This window comes from Erinaceus europaeus, chromosome 1 (genome assembly GCF_950295315.1).
Source record: "Erinaceus europaeus chromosome 1, mEriEur2.1, whole genome shotgun sequence".
Classification (NCBI taxonomy): Eukaryota; Metazoa; Chordata; class Mammalia; order Eulipotyphla; family Erinaceidae; genus Erinaceus; species Erinaceus europaeus.
The window spans coordinates 96,277,884-96,301,258 of record NC_080162.1 but is presented as its reverse complement, the minus strand read 5'-3'; the positions used below and the strand labels follow the sequence as shown (position 1 = coordinate 96,301,258).

The window sequence follows — 23,375 nt, the reverse complement described above, 5'->3', positions numbered from 1 at the left end:
CAAAGCAATAACATTTTAAGTATGCATGATGTGACCCCAAATCTGATTCCATTATTTTTATTTTTATTTATTTTAATATATTTTGTTTGTTTATTTATTGGGTAGAGACAGAAATTGAGGGAAGGAGGAGATAAAGAGGGAAGGAGAGATACATCAGTAACATTGCTTCACCACCTGTGAAGCTTTCCACCTGCAAGTAGGAACCAGGGCCAAGAATTCAGATCTTTGTAAATGGTAACACCATCACCCAACCCCCTATAATTTTTTTTATTTTTTTATTTATCTTTATTTATGTATTTATTAGATAGAGGCAGCCAGAAATTGAGAGGGAAAGGAGAGATAGGGAGAGAGAAAGAGAGACACCTGCAGCAATGCTTCACCACTTGCAAAGCTTTCCCCCTGCAGGTGGGGATGGGAGCTCGAGCCTGAGTCCCTGCACATTGTAACATTTGTGCTCAACCAGGCGTGCCACCATCCAACCCTATAATTTATTTTATTAGTGACTGAAGAAGGATTTACAAGATCATATGATTACAGGAATATAGTTCCACACTTGCACTCATCACCACAGTTTTGCCCCTTCTCCTCAAAAGATAATATAGTTTTCAAAACATCTTAGCAATAGTCTGACTACTGTTTTTTCCCACAAAAGTATGTTTCAATTCTTTATATTGTAAACATGAGTGAGCCATCCCATAGCTGTCTTCCAAAGAAATACAGGTCATTTGGAAACAGATATAAACTACAGCAATAAGAGACCCTGAACACAAAAAAACTGAAGGATGAAACTCTTTGACTTTACCTTTCTCCTGCTACCCCACTTATTTAAATACTAAGTTACTGGGTGGGTTAACGAGTTTCCTCGTCTCTTAAGAAAGTATGAATACAAGATGGGCCTAGACCTCAAATAAATCCCTCTCTCCATTGTTACTAGTCATCTCTATAAGGAACAACACAATAGACCCCTTTGTGGGCCCTCATAGGACCTTGCCCTCAACTTGGATCAACAACGGTAGAGAATATTCCATCCTCTGAAGGGAGGCTGGACAACATATTCTATGCTACACCTGAGGAAATTGGGTCCTGATATTGGGGTAGCTTGGACCGTTCCTACTCATGACCACAGAATGTGAGCCCAGATCTATAGGGATGCAGAGGTCACATAGGCTCTTAAGCTGAATATGGGCCCCAGATCACATTAAATTGATGGGGTATACAGTCAGCAACATTTATACACCTTTCCCATTCTCTTCCCTGATCCATCTTTCTGGTCCTTTTTCCAGTCATAACATCATCTCCCCAGACAATAACTTGGATCCACCTGCATATCAGATTTCAGACTCAGGAAAAAAAAAAAACAACCAAAAAAAACACTAATATAGTCATGGGCCCTTTGGGATATAACTAAAATATGCCTACTAACTATCTACAAAACAGAGACCCCCAAATCTTCATCTGCATTATTTCAGCCTGTAGGTTCATTATTAGTCAACAATTTGTTTGGCTTTGTATGTTAACTCTCTTGTCAACCACCAGGTTCCAGATGCAAGCATGATGCTGACCAGACTTCCCTGGACAGACAACCCCACCAATATGTCCTGGAGCCCCGCTTCCCCAGAACTCTGCCCCACCAGAGAAAGAGAGAGACAGGCTGGGAGTATGGATCAACCTGTCAACGCCCATGTTCAGTAGGGAAACAATGACAGAAGCCAGACCTTCCACCTTTTGCACCTCATAATATCCCTTGGTCCATGGGAGTATGGATCGACCTGTTAATGCCCACGTTCAGCGAGGAATTGATTACAGAAGCCAGACCTTCCACTTTCTGCATCCCACAATGACCTTGGGTCCATATTCCCAGAGTGTTAAAGAATAGGAAAGCTATCAGGGGAGAGGATGGGATATGGAGTTCTGGTGGTGGGAATTGTGTGGAGTTGTACCCCTCTTATCCTATTGTTTTTGTCAGTGTTTCCTTTTTATAAATAAAAATTATATAAAAAAGAAAGTATGGGGAGTCCAGCGGTAGCACAGCTAGTTAAGTGCAGGTGGTGCAAAGTGCAAGGAATGATCCTAAGGATGCTGGTTCGAGCCCCCGGCTCCCCACTTGCAGGGGCATGCCTTGACAAGCAGTGAAGCAGGTTTGCAGGTGTCTATCTTTCTCTCTCTGTCTCTCTCCATTACTCTGTGTCCTATCCAACAACAACGACATCAATAACAACAATAATAACTACAACAATAAAACAACAAACAGTAATAAATAAATAAATAGTAAAAAAAAAGTATGAATATAATGCCTCCACTATATGGGTGTGTGCATTCTAATTCATATGAAACAGACCCCTCACAGCAATGGTCCTGTAACTCTGAGCACATCCAGATCCCCTGGATGACTTGTTAAAACCCAGAAAATGCTTACCAGACCTAGAGTTTCTGATATAGGACATCCAGCATGAGGCCCTATAATTTGTATTTCTTTTTTTTCTTTCACAGGGATTTTTTATTCTTGTTTTTTTTTAATTTTTTATTTATAAAAAGGAAACATTGACAGATATAATTTGTATTTCTAACAAGTTCCCAAATGATGCTCTGATGTCAGAAAAGTACAGCACATAAATGAGAAACTCAGTACATACTTGGCAAATGAACAACTGAGTATAATTAGAGAATATTAACCAGAATACAGGTCTCTAAGAAATAACAACAGGGAGTTGGGCGGTAGCACAGCTGGTTAGGTGCACGTGGCGCAAAGTGCAAGGACCTGTATAAGGATCCCGCTTCTAGCCCCCCGCTCCCCACATGCAGGGGTGTCACTTCTCAGGCGATGAAGCAGGTCTGCAGGTATCTATCTTTCTCTTCCCCTGCTCTCTCCATTTCTCTCTGTCCTATCCAAGAACACCGACATCAATAACAACAATAATAACTACAACAATAAAACAAGGGCAACAAAAGGGAATAAATAAATAAATATTTTTTAAAAGAAATAACAAGAGATAGGGGCCGGGTAGTGGCACACCTGGTTGAGTGCACATGTTACAGTCCACAAGGACCCAGGTTCAAGCCCCTGGTCCCCACCTGCAGGGTGAAAGCTTCACAAATGGTAAAGCAGGTCTGCAGGTGTCTCTCTGCCTCTCTTCCTCTGTATTACCCCCTTCTCTCTCGGTTTCTGACTGTTTCTATCCAGCAAATAAATAAAGATTAAAAATTAAAATTTAAAAAAATAATGTTTATTTTAAAAAGAAATAACAAGAGACAATTAATAATAAAAAATAAAACTGTATCAGGGGCCAGGTGGTAGCACACCTAGTTAAGTGCACATAATGGGAAGCACAAGAATCCTGGTTTGAGCCCCCAGCTCCCCACCTGCAGGGGGGCCGCTTCACAGGTGGTGAAGCAGGTCTACGGGTGTCTATCTTTTTCTCACCCTCTCTGTCTTCCCTTCCTCTCTCAATTTCTCTCTGTCCTATCCAACAACAATAGCAACGGCAACAATAACACGAACAACAACAAAGGCAACAAAATGGGAAAAATGGCCTCCAGGAGCAGTGGATTCATAGTGCAAGTACCGAGCCCCAACAACAACCCTGGAAGGAAAGAAGGAAGGAAGGAAGGAAGGAAGGAAGGAAGGAAGGAAGGAAGGAAGGAAGGAAGGAAGGAAGGAAGGAAATAAGACTATGTCATCTCACCAAAAAAAGAAACAAATTCTCCTAAGGATGATCTGAAGTTTAGGATTGGATTTTAAAGCAAATTCAGTACTAGGTTGCTAAAAAGCAACACAAAGCTAATATAACACAGAAACATTAAGCTAAAAGATGGTGCAAAGAGCAATTAAAAGAAGCACATTACAAAGCATCCTTAAGGCCCAGACCAATGACCCAGAGTTCAGATAGAGCACTTCATTCCCGGTCTCTATTTGCAAACACTCCAAGGAGGATATGGGTTGTTGTGATGCAGTATACCAGCTGGTGATAGGAAGCTGGACACAGAACATGGCTGATGTCAGCCTGGCAACAGAGCATACCATCATCTGCACAAATGCACAAGGATTGTGGGTAGATCGAACGGACTTAAGCACAGCCAGCCGGAAGTCCAGACCTTTTGGTCTCTGCTTCTTCTCCTGATCAGTTGGATCTCATCTGAGGGTACTCGAGGTGCCTGTCATGGCTGCCTCTCATGGGAACTGAACACGTGTGACTCTGCTAGCCAGTAAACTCTAAGACTCCTCTACAACCGTATGAGTAACCTATACCTCTGCTGATAACTGTTTATCTTGCAGGGCTGAACTTTTGGTAACTAATTCATGGACTTATGAGACTAGTTTATTTACCCCTGACTGTAATTTCTTATTTTGTGTTACCTAATAGATTACATTCCATACTTCTGTACCACCATACTAAAACTTTGATTGTTTAAACCCACTCCCAGCTATGACACAGCCGAGTCTCTTTTATTTTAAATACAACAGTTCCTGACCTCTGAAAAGTTCCTAAGCAAACCCATTGATGTTAACTGGTCTTCTGTGAAGGAGCACAGAGCTTATAGGGCTAACTCACACTCCTGAGCACCTACTATGTGACAGGTATAACAATGGGTCCTTTCAGAATCGTTTAACTCTTCTATGCCCCTATGATGATGTTGAGATTCTTACCCACTCTTAACAGAGGAGGAAGTAGGCTCATGGAGGCTTATCTTGCTCAGATCACACAGTTCATAAGTAATATAGCAGGAATTCCAGTCCCCACCTTGTCTGCTCCCCACCTTGTCTGATCTCACTGATTGTTCATTCATGCCCTCAGTTTCTTTCCTGCAGGAAGATTCAGGAAGCAGACTTCTGACTGGAGTCAGAAGCAAAATCTCAGAAATATACAGTATCCAGAGAGTCCCTTCGCTCTACTCATCAGTGCAGCAGAAAAAAAGAAGCAGGAAAAAAAGTAGGGGGAAAGTGGGTGCTTGGAAAGACCTGGGAAGGAGTTGTCATGCCCTAATTCCTGTGGGAATGTCAGCAGAGGTCAAGGTTACAGACAACCTCACAGAGGGACCCCAGCAGGGTACATGCATAAGATGAATATGGTCAAGCAGTGGGTCAGGCCAGCACTCCTGAGTACTTTCTCATTTGCACAGAAGAATCCTGAGCCCCTTGGGGTGCAGATGCTATTGAGTTTGAGAGTCTAGAGGGTAGGGGCTGAGGCAGAGGTGAGATGATGTTGCCACAGAGTCATGTGCATAAAACCCAGGAAGGTACAACAGAAATGTGACCAATACTCTGGAAGGGGCAAACTAACCAGTGAAGTCCCGGTGACTGACTCCTGATAAATGGGAGACCATTGGGTTGAGAGTACTGAGTGAGCAAAGTGCCTGATGACCCTAGGCAGTTCCTCACACCCAGACATCTGGGTCCCCCTCCTTTTGCTTTACAGAGGACCCGTTAAGTTATCCCTACTCTGTGCTCATCTGCACACTCAGATAACAGTGCAGGAGGTAGCTGAAAACTGCTATTACATACATGGGTCCTAGTTCAGAGATTGATGTGATAAATAGATAATTGTATTTACATATATTCTTCAAGTTTGGGGGCTACTCTGTACTCTGACCAACCTTTCTAGTTCTGTTCTCAACTCTGACTACTACATCTTCTTAAACAATAATTTTAGCTCACCTCCATGTAAACTATCAAGCACAGGCAAAAAAAAAAAAAACACAAAAATCATGGACCCATAGGAACATACTTAAAATAAATTCCTAGCTTCTCTCCACCCTAAAAATCCCTGTTCTTACCTGTTCTATCCCTATTTTCTGGTTCCTATTTATTATACATTTTATCCTGCCTTTCAGACACCAAGTTACAGATGCTACTATGATTTCATCCTTAACTCATGAGCAGACAACCTCACCAATGTGTCCCAGAACATCACCTTTCCAGAGCCATACCCCACTAGGAAAAGACAGAAAAAGGATAGAGTATGAATCAACCTGCAGGTGCCCATGTCCAGGAGAGAAGTAATTACAGAAGCCTGAACTCCTACCATCTTCACTCTACAAAGATTTTTGGTCCATACTCCCAAAATGGGAGAAATGTTAGGGGAAGATGACCAGAGGGATCTAAAACCCAACTGCATCAGGACCCAGAGAAAGAAGAGAAAAAAGTAGTAAGAAGTGTATGTGTGACTCAGAAAGGAAAAGAAGGCAACACCATAGGAAAAAAAACGGTCAGGCAAGGGTAGATAGTATAATGGTTATGCAAAGAGACTCTCATGCCTGAGGCTTCAAAGTCCCAGGTTCAATCCCCTGCACTACCGTAAACCAGAGCTGCTCAGTGCTCTGGGGGAAAAAATACGGTAAAAAATATAGATAAATACAGTTATAGAAGTAATAGTAAAAGTTGTAGGTATGACTTAAAAAGGAAGAGAAGGCAGGACCATAGAAAAAATGGGCAAGGGGCCAGGTGGTGGAGCACCTTGTTAAGCACACACATTACAGTGTGTCAGGTCCTAGGTTCAAGCCTCTGGTCCCCACCTGCAGGGGGAAAGCTTCATGAGTAGTGAGGCAGGGCTGCAGGTATCTCTCCCTCTCTATCTCCCTCTTCCCTCTCAATTTCTCTTTATCTCTATCCAATAATGAATAAAATAAATAAATAAATATTTTTTAAGTTATTAATAAAAAGAGGAAAAAATGGGCAAAAATAAAGATAAATATATATGTAATAGTCAACCTATCTGTGAGTTTGGGAGAATCACTGCAATTTCCAATGGAGCAAATGAGGACACAGAAGTCTGGTGGTGGAACAGTGTGGAATTGTAGCCCTGTTCTTTTGTAATTTTGTAAATCACTAATAAAAACAAACAAACAAACATAAAAAAGAGAACTACTGTGGTCCAGGAGGTGGCGCAGTGATAAAGCTTTAGATTCTCAAGCATGAGGTCCTAAGTTTGATCCCCGGCAGCACATGTGCCATAGTGATGTCTGGTTCTTTCTCTCTCCTCCTATCTTTCTCCTTAATAAATAAATAAAATCTTTAAAAAGAGAGAGAGAGAGCTGCTATTCCATGAGATCTGTTTCTGCCCCATGAACCTATTTAAAGTTAACACCCATCTTTCTTAGGCCAATTATAGGAAACAGGAGGTTGTCCTAGAAGCTATGTGCAGCATCCTCTAACTCTTACAATTGGGTGACATGGTACATTTGCTTTCTCTGTTACATTGATAACAGAACTGGCACACAGAGCTAATATAGCTAACACTGACCCCCCAGTCCCTGCCCTTTCCTGCTGCTCACACTTCTAGGGGTTACCTGACTTCCTCAGAATCTTGGCCTGCTTCCGCAGCTGGGCCAACAGCAGACCCAGAAGGCCCGAGTCCCTAAAGATGTCAGTGAAGAGAAGGTCCCTGCCAGTAATCTTGAGGATACTCTGCAGAGCAAGGAGGGTGCAGAGGGGCTCAGTGCTCTCCTTGATCAGGTGTTGCACTTTCCTCAGGATCTCATGGGGCACATAGTGCAGCTCAAACACCAGGGCCTCCAGCAGCTGGAAGAAGTGTCTCTGTACAGGCTCTGACTTCAAGGGCATGATCTCCACAAACTGTGAGATGGGCTGCAGTGTCCATTCCAGCAGGAAGAAGTTGCGAGTGTTCCAGCCCCACATGGTTCTGATGGCCAACAGGATTTTTGTGCAGAGGACAGAGTTGCTGCCTTTGTGGAAAACATTTTGCAGGACTTGGAAAGCCTGGAGATTCTTAATAGTCACCCCTGCAGATGGAATAAACAAATGATTCTGAATGTCATTTCTACCGCCTATGACTGGAAACATAGGATTGTGAATTTCTAAGAAATACCAGTTGGGGGAACTGGAAGACAGTTCGCCTGGTGAAGTGCATATGTCATGGGAGCATGATGCAAGGAGGAAGCATCACAAGCAGTGAAGTAGTGCTGTGGTGTCCATTTATAACCCTCTCTCTATCTCTCATTCTAAGAGAAAAAAAAAAAAACATCAAAATTCTGCCTGGAGCAGTGGAATTGTGCAGGTACAAAGATTGAGCAAGAAACTCTCGCAGCCAAAAAAATTAAGAAATACCATTTCTAGAGAGGCCAAAGGCTACTGAATATATGGGGATCCAGTATTCTATGGTGGAAAAAGATGACAGGTTGGTGAAAGATGTGGTGTGCTAACACACACCACGGAGAGAAAAGAAACTATATGTATACCTTGTAAATCAACACTTTTCCATTAACATGATAACAAAAGAGAATCCTATTTAAAACTTCTATTTTAGGGTGCTGGGCAGTGGTGTACTCATTTAGGTACGCAATAAGGGCAAGGACCCAGGTTCAAGACCCCATTCCCCACCTGCAGGGGTTTGCTTCATGAGCTGTGAAGCAGGTCTGCAGCTGTCTATCTTTCTCTCCCTCTCTCTATCTCCCTATCCTCTCTCAATTTCTCTCTGTCCTATCTAATAAAAATCAGGAAAAAAAAAAGCCACTGGAAGTGGTAGATTCATAGTGCCAGCACTGAGCCCCAGATAATAACTCTGGTGGTGATAATAATAATAATAACAACAACATTTTATAGCTCTAGGGTAAATGTCTAATAGAAGTTCAGAAAAAGCAGCTGCCTAGGTGTGAGAAGGGTTAGAGATATACTGTTTGGCTGGGGGTATGTCAATGCCCATGTCCAGGGGAAAAGCAATTATAGAAGCCAGACTCCCATTTTCTGGACCCCAAAAAGAATTCTGATCCATACTCCCAGTGGGAGAGAAATGATAGAGGGAAAATGACCAGTGGGCTCTGAACTCTGACTCCATCAGGAACCAGAGATATAGGGAAAAGGAAGGGACATTTGGATGTAGTAATAGGTGTATGTGTGACTTTGAAAAGACGAGATGGGACCTTTAAAGGGGGGGGGCAAATTTATACAAATATAGACAGGGAGTTGTAGAAATAACAGTTAACTCTTATCTGTTACCTTGAGAGAACTGCTGTAGCTTCCAATGGAGGGATTAGGGATTTAGAACTCTGGTGGTGGGAGCGATACAGAATTGTGCCTCTGTTATCTTGTAATTTTGTAAATCAATATTAAACCATTAATAAAAATGTTTAAATATATACACTGTCCAAAGTGTAGATGTTAGCTAAGCACTGCACATGTGAACACTTGGAACTAAGATGCTCCCTCTGTGTAAATATATGCACCAGGTTTTTACAAGACAGCACACAGAATGAGAAAGATGGAATTAACAACTGACAGCATGTTGAGATGGCAATAGTGTAGCTAAATGCATTATTTAAAGTGATTAAACATGTTTCTTCTTCATTTTTAAAATGTGACTACTAAAGGGAGATAGCATAATGGTTATGTAAAAAGACCTTCATGCCTGAGGCAAAAAAAGGCCCCAAGTTCAATCCCCAGCACCACCACCACAAGCTAGAGCTGAGCAGTGCTTTGGTGTAAAAATTTAAAAAAGACTACTAGGGGGATGGAGTGGTATCACACCCAGTAGAGTGCGCATGTACCACACCCAAGGACCCAGGTTCAAGTTCCTGGCCCCCATCTGCAGAGAAGGAGCTTCATAAGAGGTGGGTGAAGCTGTGCTGCCAGTGTTGGTGTTTCTCTTTAATGCACTCTATCTCCCTCTTCTTTCTCAATAACTCTCTGTCCTGTCAAACTAAAGAACAACAACAAAAAAAAGAAAGAAAGAAAGAAAGAGAGAAAGAAAGAGAGAAAGAAAGAAAGAAAGAAAGAAAAGTGGCCACCAGGAGAGATGATTTTATAGTGCAGGTGTGTGTGTGTGTGTGTGTGTTCTAGAATATTTAAACTCACATAGTATGACCTGAATTATATATCCACTGAGCAGTGTGGAGCTAGAGAATTGATTTCAATCAATTAAAATCAAATGATGGCAAAGATTACTGAGAAAAGTCAGTTTCATTTATAGGTAAGCTGCTAAATAAAGACACCTCTAGAAACTGCCTTCTCCTCCACTTTATTTTTGTTTTACTTTCATGGGGCTTCACTGCTCCAGGCTGCTTTTTCAGATAGACAGAGAGAGGAAAGACATCACAGTACCAAAGCTTCCTCTAAGACATTCAGTGTCAGGCTGAAACCTGATTTGCATGTGTGACAAGACAGGCACACTATCCAGATGAACTATTTTGCCAGCATCCTTTCCTCCACTTTTAAGAATATGCCATATTCTCTCTTCTCTCTTAGTTGGGAGACATTTTATCAGAGAACTCCCCACTTCTAGTCCTTTCTGCCTCAGACACCAGAGATGATTCTGAAGAGAGGGAGTTTCCTATGTATCTTCTAAAGCTCAGTCTAAAGCCTTTAAAGCCTCTTCCTAAGCTGGAGCTTTGCGGCTTCTGCCCTCAGGACTACACAGCCCTTGATTCCTCTCCCTGAGACTTAATCTCCATCACCCCAATATTTCAGATCACTATTTCTTTCCTCAGGCTACACATTCTGGCTTTAAAATCCTTCCCCTTCCCTTGTTCCTGGACAGCCCATACTTAACCTCTGAATCTCACTTGGATGGAGCCCTCTGTACAGGTTTCCTGACTGATGTCAACTTGCCTGATAATCACCACTGTGCCCCACTGTGCACTGTGCCCTGGGGCCCATGCCTGTATCGGCTAGTTCTTCAGCAAACTGTGCTTCAGTGTATGTGTGACGGTCTTCACAAAGGGTTTTTAGAAACTAGATATGTAGCCTGTTCATGCTGATCCCCTACATGGAGCAATGTTGCTGCTGCACAGAAAGAGCTCATCAATAAAATCACTGAGCATTTCAAATGACTAAGCCCTGAGTCTCCCTCATATAAGTAAGTAATGGAGAGTAAGTCACACCAATGGGGGAGTTGAAGGCCAGAGGATCCACTATAATCTAAGAAAGCCCTTGTGTAAACTAAGCAAATATCTCCTCTAAGCTCTATCCACACCTGGAGAAAAATCTATACAGGAGCACAGCAGAATTTGACCCTGCTTTGTCACCGATAGTTGCCAAGAGATTGCTTCTTCATGGGGAGTCAGGAAAAGACCTGGGTAACATTTGTCTAGGCATAGTGTCAACTATGTGGCCCAGTGGTCTGGCTTCTGAAGACACAGGATGACGCACCGGAAGTCTCACGATGGAACTTGAAGCCTTCCAGCTGAGGATAAGTGATGCTGTCAAACACCTTCAGCTCTGACCTCCCACAAGTTGTCAGCCACACCACGAGCTCAAGTAGCTCCTCCAGGTGGAGGTCCACTTCACTCTGATTCAGCTCATCATACCTGTGGGGACAGGTGAATTTCTTGAATTTCTTAGACAGAGCAGTCACATTTGCTTATGCTGCTGGCTCATAGGATTGCAGAGACAGTACCAACTGCAGTGCTGGGGAAATCCAAAGGTATCTACCAAGTCAACACCAATAGGCCATGGTGATAGCTCACCTGCTAGATCACTCAAATTACTGTGCTCATAGACTCAGGTTCAGCCCCTGGAACCTCATGGGAACATCACACAAAGCACCAAGGGAAGTTCCACGAACAGTAGAGTGGTGCTACAGTGTCTCTCCTCTCTTTCTCTCTCTCCCCTTTTTCTCTTTTACTCTCCCTCTGTCTCTGATACGCTTCAAAAAGACCACTGAGAGGAAGTATAGCTCAGTGGTAGAGCATTTGACTGCAAAAAGACCATTAAGAGCAGTTGAATTGCACATGATGAGACCTGCATAAAGGCCATTCTGTTTGCAAATGTCAGTCTTAGATGTCCAGACATGCAATAAGAATTAACAGAGAAGATGTGAAGAGCTGTAGCATCTGCTCACTGGAAGGCTACTTCCCCTGGGTGGAACATCCAAATGGGCAGCAGCAGAGCAAGGACACCCCCCATGATAGTTTAATATTTTAAAGAGCAACAAAACAAGCATCCTGGAAAAGGACTCGATTCACTGGACTTTCTTATGCTTATTTCAAGGGTGTGCACTGTTTTTGTTTTTAGTTCCTCCTATGTAGGTATAACACTTTCTCTTATTCTAGCTCTGCACTGCCAAGAGCAAAAGTGTTTGCAATGGACTTCAGTTACAGCTGAAAGGAAATGAAATGAATTGAGATAAGTTCTTTCTGACATTTCCTAGAAAGGGATCATAGCCACCTACTGCCTCCATAAGAAATCTGGGGAAACCCAGCCAATCACTGAAGAAAAGAAATATTCATTCAGGAACTGCTTTGATACAGATGTCCATGGTATCAACACCCAGTTGTCACTAGTCATCAGCTTACACTAGTGTAAAATATGCCATATCCACAGGGGCATCTATTCTCCAGTGTCCCTTTGGAGGAAGGGGTAGGTGTTGTCATTTAATTATATCCTCTGGGATATTCTGCATTGAGGAACTTCAGCCTCTCATCCAAAGAAGTCTAATTCTGGGGTGAAATCCATGAAGCTCCAGGGTAACAGTACTCCAGAGATAGGATGTGTCACATTCGCAGAGCAAAGTCCAAAGGAATAAATGCAGCCTTGCCCTCGAACAGATTCCTCAAGGTCACTGGAAAAGTTTGAACCAACAAGGATTTTCTTTGATTCTACCTCTTAGTTTATGCAACTCATGGACACAACCTTTTTTTTTTTCCACTACTGCCACCAGGATTATATTTGGGGCTCAGTGCCGGCACTATGAAATCCACTGCTCCTGGAAGCCATTTTTTCTTCTTCTCTTTCTCTCTCTCTCTCCCTCTCCCCCTCTTTCCCCCTCCCCCTCTCCCTCTCCCTCTCCCTCTGCCTCTGCCTCTGCCTCTCCCTCTCCTTCCCCCTCTCTCTCATTTGATAGAACAGAAAGAAACTGAAAAGGAAAGGGAAGAGAGAGAGAGAGACCTGCAAACCTGCTTCACCACTCATGATGCATCCACCCTGCAGGTAAGAATCAGGGGCTCAAACCTGGATCCTTGCACATGATAATGTGTGTGTTCAACCAGGTGCCCCACCACCCTTCCCCCTCATGGACACAATCTTAAGATGACCCAGAAAGGTAGAGTAGAAGAAAGTATTCCAGAGCCAGATGAACTATGTCTTTGCTGAGTTTTTCCATGGGCAGAGGCTTTGAAAGGAAAAAGATTTCATTAGAAAGTTGATCTAAAATATACAAGTAAAAGTCCTGTGAGAGGGAAGGGAAGGAAACCAGTAGGGGAACCAGTGAGTAAGAACTTTATTGGGCCTCTGGAAAGCAGTTATCCCACCTAAGAGGAAGTTTTGCTGAGTATTTAATCCACTAAGCTCTCCCAGTACCAGGTAGAGGGTTGCTTCTGGAGGTGGCAGACTCCCTAGCACTGTCATCCCTATGCACGCAGGTAAGATAGCTCTTCCACATGGAGAGGTAAGTTCTGACAGGTTAATATTGGGCTAATATTCAAGTGGCTGATACTACCATGTAGTGTTGGTAAACCAGCTACTACTGCAATTGTTCATTGATTCTCAAAGGAAATGGCTCCCAAAACCAAGTTGCAAGTTGAAGTCTTTTTGCAATAAACATCTCTCAGAACATACTCTATGAGAATTCTAATTCATGGACAGGGTGATGATGCACCTAGTAGAATGTACACATTACCTTTATGTGAGGACCCAGGTTCAAACCCCTGGTCTCCACCTGCAGGATGGATGTTTCATGAGCAGTGGACTAGTGCTGCAGGCATCTCTCATTCTCTCTGTTTATCTTTCCCTTTATCTCGCTGTTTCTTACTTTCTATCAAAGAAAAAAGAAATGGCCACTAGGAACAATGAAGTTGTCAGGAAAGCACCAAGCCACACTGATACTTGGCAGAAGGCAGAAAGAGGTAGGTGTGTGTGTGTGTGTGTGTGTGTGTGTGTGTGTGTGTGTGTGTGTGTGTGTGTGTGTGTGTGTGTTTGTGTGTGTGTGTGTGTTGGAGGGTAGGGGGAATAAAGAGAGAGATTAATTCTAATGCTGGGGGCATTCAAAGAAGTTTGAAGAGCTGTCTTTCTCCAGAGCAACCTAAATGATTGTCAGGGCCTAGGCCTTTGTGTTTTCTTCCCCACCATGAAGTCACTTACCTAAGCAACACTTTGAGTAGAAGCGGGTAGCCCTCCCCATTCTCAAACTCCAAGAGCAGAACTGAGGAAATGGGGTAGGAATCCTTCACAAAGAGCAAGATGAGACTCACAGCCTCACTCACTTCAGGAGCAGGGAGAGTATCTGCGAGCTTGGAGAGGTTCTGGAGGGAGATCTTAATGCAATCCATGGCTGCAGAAGGAAAACACACCCTTGTACATAGTAAGATATATGCTCTAACAGGTATACTACCACCCGGCCCACTTACCTGGAAAAACGACTCCCTAACCCATCAGGCTAATGTTAAATCCTGGGCTCAGTCACAGGAAGAGAGGGAGGACTATTGAACTTTCCCAACTCATACCCTCTACAGGAGACCCCCAAAAGAAAACAGATCACCAGTAATGTGTTTGTGACAATCATATCACAATGACAGGTTACATGCTCACCTCTCCCCAAAGACCACACCGCTGGGGTAGCCCTTTGTCTGGGGTGTTGCCTGGAGACACTCTAGCTGGTGGTGCTAAGGAAAAAATATATGCTATATAGTGTGAGGAGAGACCACTGAAATGAATCTTCTTCAAGGGGAAATTAGTTCAGGCAGAGAGTGGAAGGGAGATAGCATAGTGTTTATGCAAACAGACTCTCATGCCTGAGGCTCCATAGTCCCAGGTTCCATCCCCAGTACCACCATAAGCCAGAGCTTGGTAGTGCTCTAGTAAGAAAGGAAGGAAGGAAGGAAGGAAGGAAGGAAGGAAGGAAGGAAGGAAGGAAGGAAGGAAGGAAAAAAGGAAGGGAGGGAGGAAGAAAGGGAGAGAGAGAAATAAAGGAAGGAAGAAGAAAGGAAGGAAGGAAGGAAGGGAGGGAGGGAGGGAGGGAGAAAGAAGTTAGCCCTACAATGTTCATTTCCCTGCCCTGTGATGGGTCAGCACCTAAGAAGAGGTCAAACTGGGGTCAGGCAGTGGCACACTTGGTTAAGTACACATGTTACTATGGTCAAAGACCTGGGTTTGAGCCCTTGCTCCCCTGCCAGCAGGGAAAAGTTTTGTGAGCAGTGAAGCAGGACTTTAGGCATCTTTTTCTCTCCCTCTCTATTGACCCCTCCCTCCCTCAATTTCTCTCTGTCTTACCAAACAAAAATAGAAAGAAAATATATATATATATATGGCCACCAGGAGTGGTGGATTCGTAGTGCTAGCACTGAGCCCCAGTCATAACCCTGGTGGTAATAAAATATTTGAAAAGGCTAAACTGAGATTCAGTGAGTCACAGTGGTTGTCCATGCTCCCCAGCATTATCTGGGTCCTTGAGAGTTTGGTGAATCCAGGGAGGTCCCTGGTACTACTAAGGGAACTGAGACCCTCAGCACCTTAGCTTTGGTTAGATCCAGGTGACAATGTTGTGGCACCTAGATCTTCTATTGTATGCTATGTGCTATGTACAATCCAAAAACATTAACCCTTTGAGCATTACAGCAACCCAGTGGGATCAGAGGATTATTATCCCCATTGTACAAGGAAGCCAGGTCACTCAGCTATAAGGGCAGAGCTGGATACAGAATCTATAGGTTAACATCTCCACATGCAACTAAGAAGAGACAGTCAGGCACGGGAAATTTGTAGGTCTAGAATTATACTGTTTTCCTCAATAGCTAAAGAGCCTTGGTGAAGTCTTCCATCACTCTTACTTCCTACTTCCTAGGATTAATCATTTATATTTATCTCAAAGAGACAGATAAGGTAACACATAAGTGGGCCCAGGAAAGTATCTGCTTGCTGGCATATGTGCATTAAATGTATTCCCTTTAACTTCCTTTCTCCAGTGGAACTTCAAGATGAACAATGAACACTCCTTTGTGAGTGGACACAAGCAATGTAATATCATTTGTGAGATATAGCTAAGGAGCAGTAAAACCCTTCGTTGTCCATCTCTTTTCAGTTCCAGAACTCTGGATTAGCTTTTTCTCTGACAGATTTCTACAAGAGCAACTCAAGGGGGACCAGGCAGTGGCGCACCAGATTAAGCACACATAGTAAGTATGAAATGTAAGGACTCATGCAAGGATTCCTGTTTGAGCCTCTGGTTCCCCACCTGCAGGGGAGTCGCTCACAAGTGGTGAAGCAGTTCTGCAGGTGTCTCTGTCTTACCCTCCCCCTTACAAGTTCTCTCTGTCCTACCCCCTCCACAAAAAAAAAAAAAAAATTAATGGCCACAGGAGCAGTGAATTTAGTAGTGCAGGCACCACCAAGTCCCAGTGATAACTCCGGAGGCAAAAAAAAAAAAAAAAAAGAACAACCCAGAATCTTATTAACAAAAGCAGGCCTTTAGCCAAACCCTGCTCCTCTGGGTCCTACCCTGCAGGTATTGGATGATGCTGAGGTTCTGGGCCTTGGATATTGCTCTCAGTACACAGAAGGTTGGCTCCTTCCAAAAGTTGCAGCTGTGCTCCCGAAGGCAGGTCGTGGCAATCACTAGAGACTGGAGCTCATTTCCCGAGAGGAGTCCCTCCAGCCTTTGAGCCTCACTGCAGATGTTCAGCAACATCTGGGAAGAATAAAAAAGATCCGAGAAAAGTCTGGTTAGGAAGCCTTCTTCAAGTCATTTCTCCTCTACTTTTCCAGGGTGGTGACAGACACATCTGAGCTCAAAGGATGAGGCTGTGTAGGCCTCCTTTTTGTCCAGTTCACTTGGCCTACCTAGCAAATGTGGCAAAACCTGGAGCTAAAGTCTGGATTTGTAATCTGTAGACAAACAGTTGCTACCCTTCCCAAATCACAGCAAAGCTGCGTTTGACTTAAAGGTTTGTCTTTTTTACACAGAAATGCAGAAAAAAAATACCAAGGAGGGTTTAAGTGTAGAATTAATAGGACCCAGTGATGTTTTAAAAAGACAGATTGATTAGTGAAGTCCTGGTTAGCATTCAGATGATTTCATAAGAATATGAGAGTTCTCTGATAATGTTCTAACAGAGGTCCTTGTCACTGTTGGTATTTGCTGTCTATGGCTATTAGAGGAACCTCCAATATCTTTCTACCTGACACCTATGGTGAAAACCAAACATTCTAAGGTGGCTTACAGATTTGTGTGTGGGTTGACCTCCCACTTCTCAGCCTTATCTCATGCCACTCTCTCTATGGCTTTCAGTGGTAGAACTGGGCCTTCTTCCAGTTTGGCAAAAATGGGAACTTTTTCTACCCGTGAGCTTTTTTTTAGCAGTGACAGGGTTCAAGCTGAGCAACCAGGTATTTGGGCTAGAGATGCCATTTCCCAGCCTCCCTCCAGGTACCTGTGGTCATATGACTTTGGCTTTGAATGAATGATCATTTCTGTTCCTGTCCCCTCCCTCACTTCTAACTGCCACAGTCACCACCTTCAGCTCCCTGGTAAAATTTCCCAGCATACCTTTGACTTTTCCTCCCTGGAACTTAGAAAATCAGACACTGATCGTTTAGTCATGCGATTGCTTTCTCCCTTTTGACTTCCCTACCTCTGTCATCTCAATGAAATGGCATGTTTGCTCTGGAAACTGTCTGGCATAGAGGTACAACAGGAGAGAAACGCCTATATTTTTATGGAATAAGACAGGGAAGGCACTCAGTGAGTACAGATGTGGTCTATTACCGTGGCTCACATCTTGTCCATCCATAAAAGCCACAAATTAAAGATTTGTTCTCCCCCATCCCTTTTGATATCTGTCTCTATCAAATAAATAAATATTTTAAAAAGTGGGGCTGGACAGTAACACACTCAATTGAACACACATGTTACAAACCACTAGTCCACATCTACAGAAGAAAATCCTCATAAGTTGTAAAGCAGTGTTGCAGGTGTGTGTGTGTCTGTCTGTCTGACTGTATATCCGTCTATCTACTTATCTCCCCCACCCCTCTTGATTTGTGCCTCTGTCCAATAAATAAAAAATTTTAAATAAATATTAAAGTGCTAGTGTCACATCCTAGCCACCACTCAGGATACAACCTATAGAACAGTAAATGGTATATAACTTTCTCACACATGTGGCTTAAGGAATGACCTGCCAGGGGGCTAAGCAGTGGTGCACCTGGTTAAGCACTCACATTACAGTATGCAAGGACCCAGGTTCAAGCTCCTAGACCCTACCTGCAGGGAGAAAACTTCATGAGTGATGAAGCAGGGCTGCAGGTATCTTTCTGTCACTTTCACACTCTATCTCTCCCACCCCTCACAATTTCTCTCTGTTTCCAGTGGTAAATAAATAAAACTATTTTAAAATTCGTAAGCTCTAGCTTCACGGGCGGGTAACAGAGACGCGGAGACAACGGCTGGGCAGGGCAGCTGTATTTCTTTATTCAAGAACAACGATTCATAAACTAAACCAAACTAATCAGCAAACAGAACTCTGCTGTCTCTTTGCGGCGGCACAAGCACTCTCTCTTACTCTGTAACTCAGGAACCCTCTAACTCTGGAACTCTCGCGGGGTTCCTTGGGGCGGGGCCAAGCGGGCCCACGAAATTAACAGAAATGATCCAATTCTCTTGGCGGGGGAGAACTAGAACCCAATGTAAAGCATACAACAGAAGGAGGAGGAGGAGGAGGAGGAGGAGGAGGAGGAGGAGGAGGAGGAGGAGAGGAAGAAGGAGAAGGAGAAGAAGAAGGAGGAGAAGGAGAAGGAGAAGGAGACAGAGAAGAGAAAGAAGGAGGAGGAGAAGGAGGAGAAGAAGGAGAAGAAGAAAAAGAACCTGCCAGAACTTGTGAGAGAGCCTCAAGTTAACAGTGATTCTGGCTTGAGGGTTAGAGTGATCACATAATGATTATATAAAAAGTTCTTCATGGCTGAGGTATCAAAGGTCCCAGGTCCAATCCCTAGCACCACTATAAGCCAAAAACAAATAAACAGTGATTCTGGCTTGAAAGCTCACCATGGATATAGATGTGAATAGACATGCTGAAGGGAAATTCTTTCAGGGTTCTAGAACACCATCCCAGACTCAAGACCCAAAGTCCTCCTTATTCCCTCTACACTTCCAAAGCAAAAAAGAAGCAGGAGTACTTTTCTGGAGAACAATAGATTTCAGAAGCTGAGAAAGTAGAACTTGTCGAGAAGGAGGCAGGGGAAGGAGTTGAGAAGTTATGTTGAAGTTACTGCTGATTACCAGAGAGGATAGGAAAGAAAAGATGTAACAAGAAGTCACACTTAATTGCTTAGTGGCCTAAGAAGGTTTCTGGGGACATCAGAGTGACTGAACGAGTGACCCTGAGTGAACTAGGGAGGCAGATTCCCAGGGCTCCAACCCAAGACCCCCATCCACTACCTCTGGAACCCTGGCACTTGTTTACTTACTATATTTGTTTCCATAGAATCAAGGTTACAATACTACAAACAACCTGGGGTAGAAGAAAAAAATCATGGAAAAGACAGATGGCCATGGCATCGTTATGAACACACAGCAAGCAACTTCAACTATACAACAGCTTATTCTCAAAGGCATAGGAGCCAGAAACAGGAAGTCCCCAAAGCCAGGGAGGGTGGGTTGGAGCTGAGAAGATGCCGACTAGACAAGGAGCTGGTGGGTTCAAGTGGAGAAAGAACACATCTTTCTGGGAAAGAATTGCGGAATACTGCTACAAGGATAGAGAAGAAATTCTTCTAAATGTGAGGGTTTCTCAGGCATTTGAAGAACATGTGGGCAGAGGGACAAACTGAACCCTTGAGGAGAGCATAGGAACTTCAGCAGTAGGGTCCATAAATTTTGAAAGAGAAAGAAAGGAGTGGGCAAAGAATCATGGACTAGGGAAATCCTTTATCTCACTTACCTGCACAAACATCCTCTGAACTTGAACATCACTCTCAAAGAGCTCCTCTTTTTCCGGAGGAAAGACAAAGAAGAGGTAAAGACACTGTAGAAGCAGGGCTGGGAGCCCAGACTCAGCAACTGTGTCCAAAGTCTCCTGCAAAAGAAGAGAAGACATGACCCAGCCCTGTAGAGCTCTGATCAGTGAGTCCTGAAGTTGTGTTAGGGAGCAAGTGGGTAAGAATGTTTCTTCTTAGAACGTAGGCAACATTGTCCCTTACACCCTTTCCACATATCATTGTCATGATGGTTGGTACTTGTTTCCTCTCACATTGGAGAATCTGTCAGAGAAGCACTGTATAAATACACATGTTGTATGCTTTACATTGGGTTCTAGTACTCCCCCGCCAAGAGAATTAGATCAGTCCAGTTAATTTCGCGGCCCGCTTGGCCCCGCCCCTAGGGACCCCGCCAGAGTTCCAGAGTGAGAGAGTTGCAGAGTTCGAGAGTTCCAGAGTTGGAGAGGGTTCCTGAGTTCGAGAGTAAGAGAGAGTGCTTGTGCCGCCGCAAAGAGACAGCAGAGCTCTGTTTGGTGATTAGTTTGTCTTAGTTTATGAATCGTTGTTCCTGAATAAAGAAATACAGCTGCCCTGCCCAGCCGTGGTCTCCGCGTCTCTTGTTACCCGCAGTGAAGCTAGCCTGCCCGGCAAGAGCCTACGAAAATTTTAACAACATACACACAGAAATGATTTTTTTTTCTTTTGCTTCCTGCCTCTAGAGAACATATTTGTATAGAGTTACTATGTGATTCTAAAAAGAAATATACCCTAAAATTAACTTGGAGTGGCTTATATGATGAATAATGGAGTATGGTATGATTTAAGTATAAATTTTATCAAATATATATTTGAATTAAGAGTAAAGCCATTTTAAAAACAAAAAACAAAAGAATGTGGGCAACACCTTCTCAACTGAGAATGCAGATCATCAGAAGATAAGTTTATATAAAGATTATACAGGCACCCACTCCCCACCCCCACTTTTCAAATGTTCACACTGTACTTCTTTGTTTTTACAAGGACCTATGTGGGCGGAGGGTAGATAATAATGATCCCTTCACAAGTGGTGAAGCAGGTCTGCAAGTGTCTTATCTTTCTCTCCCCCCTCTGTCTTCCCCTCCTCTCTCCATTTCTCTCTGTCCTATCCAACAACAACGTAATCAGTAACAACAACAGTAATAACTACAACAACAATAAAACAACAAGGGCAACAAAAGGGAATAAATAAATATTTTTAAAAAACAGCATAATGGTCATGCAAAGAGACGCTCATGCCTGAGGTTCCAAAGTCCCAGGTTCAATTCCCCACACCACCATAAGCCAGAGCTCAGCAGTGCTCTGGTAAAAAAAAAAAAAAAAAAAAAAAAATACAAGGAGCTATGTGAGTGCTTGTGTTCACTAACCTAAACAAATCTCAAAAGGATTTTCACTTTCATAACAAAAGAAACAAAAAGTAGAATAACATTTAGAATGTATTTGACAGAAATTGTTCTAAATGTGGACTTGGGCAGGAGAGACTCCATTTAAATTTTTAATGTAGCCATCCTCTTATTCATGTCCTCTGCTTTGGCTCTTTTCACCTATCTTCACTTTTCATAGCAATCTTCTCATGGTCCTCTCTTCGGTTTTCACATATTATTTCTTCTTCTTCTTCTTTGTTTTTTTTTTACAAATCACTTGAGGAAAAACAATGATTTGTAATACTTTTGTTATCACATGAATACAATTACTTTTTTAATTATATTTTTATGTATTATTGGACTGAGACAGATATAGAGACAAATTGGGAGAGAAGAAGGAGGGAAAAAGGGAGACAGACATCTGCAGCTTTGCTTCACCACTTGTGAAGCTTCCCCCTGCAGGTGGCAACCAGGGGCTTGAACCTGGGTTGTTGAGCATTGAAATGTGTGTGCTTAACCACATGTGCCAACACCTGAAACCTGAATACAATTTTTTCATCTCTGCAAGGTAGATGTCTGTGTCTATTCCTACCACTAGTCCCCACCAGCCCTCTCTCACGTCCCCCTTTTAGAGTCCTTAACCTTACTACAATACATCCAACTACTCAAATTTGCTTCAGTGTAGCTGTAGCTAATAAAAAAGAAATGTTTTCACTAACTGTGAATATTTGATAAATCTGGCCAGCTACAGATGGAAAGCAGAGAGCAGACAAAAGATATCCCTGGAAGAAGATATTCAACATGAGACTGCCAAATATAAGCCTTGCACAGTAATCGTGCCTGTTCCCTTTCTATTCCTATAAAATACTAAACTCTGAGCCTAATGACAAGATATAGTTTTGGAGGACATGAGGCTGCCATATTCTTGGGTAGCTAGCACCTGAAAATAAAATAAATCTATTTTCCTCACACCAAAATTTGTCTTTTAAATGTTGGCTCTCTTCCCTGATCCAGCTTTCTGGTCCTTTTTCCAGCCATGACATCATCTCCCCAGACAATAACTTGGATCCACCTGCATATCAGATTTCAGGCTCGGGGGGGGGGAAAAAAGGAGAAAAAAAAAACTAGTATAGCCACAGGCCCTTTGGAATATAACTAAAATATGGCCACTAGCTATCTACAAAATGGAGACCTCCCAAACTCTTCATCTGCACTATTCCAGCCTTTAGGTCCATGATTGGTCAACAATTTGTTTGGCTTTGTATGTTAACTCTCTTTTCAACCTCCAAGTTCCAGATGCTAGCATGGTCCCAACCAGACTTCCCTGGACAGACAACCCCACCAATATGTCCTGGAGCTCCAATTCCCCAGAACCCCACCCTACTAGGGAAAGAGAGAGACAGGCTGGGAGTATGGATCAACTTGTCAACGCCCATGTTCAGCAGGGAAGCAATTACAGAAGCCAGACCTTCCACCTTCTGTATCCCACAGTGACCTTGGATCCAGACTCCAGAGGGTTAAAAAATAGGAAAGCTATCAGGGGAGGGGATAAGATATGGAGTTCTGGTGGTAGGAATTGTGTGGAGCTGTACCCCACTTATCCTATGGTTTTGTCAGTGTTTTCATTTCATAAATAAAATAAAATAAAATAAAAAGCAAGCATTGGGGGCTAGGCAGTAGCACAGCAGGTTAAGCGCACATGGTACAAAGCACAAGGACCAGATTAAGAATCCCGGTTCAAGCCCCCAGATACCCATCTGCAGGGGAAGTTGCTTTGCAAGCAGTGAAGCAGGTCTGAAGGTATCTATCTTTCTCTCCTCCTCTCTGTCTTCCCCTCATCTCTCGATTTCTCTCTGTCCTATCCAACAACAACAGCTATAAGAACAATAACAACAAGGGCAACAACAGGAGCAACAAAATGGGAAAAATAGCCTCCAGGAGCAGTGGATTCGTAGTGCTGACACTGAGCCCCAGCCCCAGCGATAACCCTAGAGGCAAAAAAAAAAAAAAAAAAAAGCCAGGTGGTGGTACACCTGGTTGAGCACACATGTTACAGTGCACATGGACCCAGGTTCAATCTCCCAGACCCCACCTACAGGGTGGAAGCTTTGTGAGTGGTT

General features: G+C 43.2%; 1 protein-coding gene across 3 annotated transcripts in view; it reads right to left on the bottom strand.

Annotated features, from left to right (window-relative positions):
• Positions 1-23,375, bottom strand: part of WDFY4 (WDFY family member 4) — a 358,549-nt gene that overhangs the window by 288,859 nt on the left and 46,315 nt on the right. For all 3 annotated transcript variants that reach the window (XM_060191378.1, XM_060191396.1, XM_060191389.1), the window contains exons 5-9: positions 19,819-19,953; positions 16,379-16,568; positions 14,027-14,216; positions 11,099-11,256; positions 7,285-7,737 (exon numbers count right to left, since the gene is read on the bottom strand). In XM_060191378.1, coding sequence (XP_060047361.1) covers positions 7,285-7,737; positions 11,099-11,256; positions 14,027-14,216; positions 16,379-16,568; positions 19,819-19,953 — 1,126 coding nt within the window. The remainder of the gene's footprint in view (positions 1-7,284; positions 7,738-11,098; positions 11,257-14,026; positions 14,217-16,378; positions 16,569-19,818; positions 19,954-23,375) is intronic.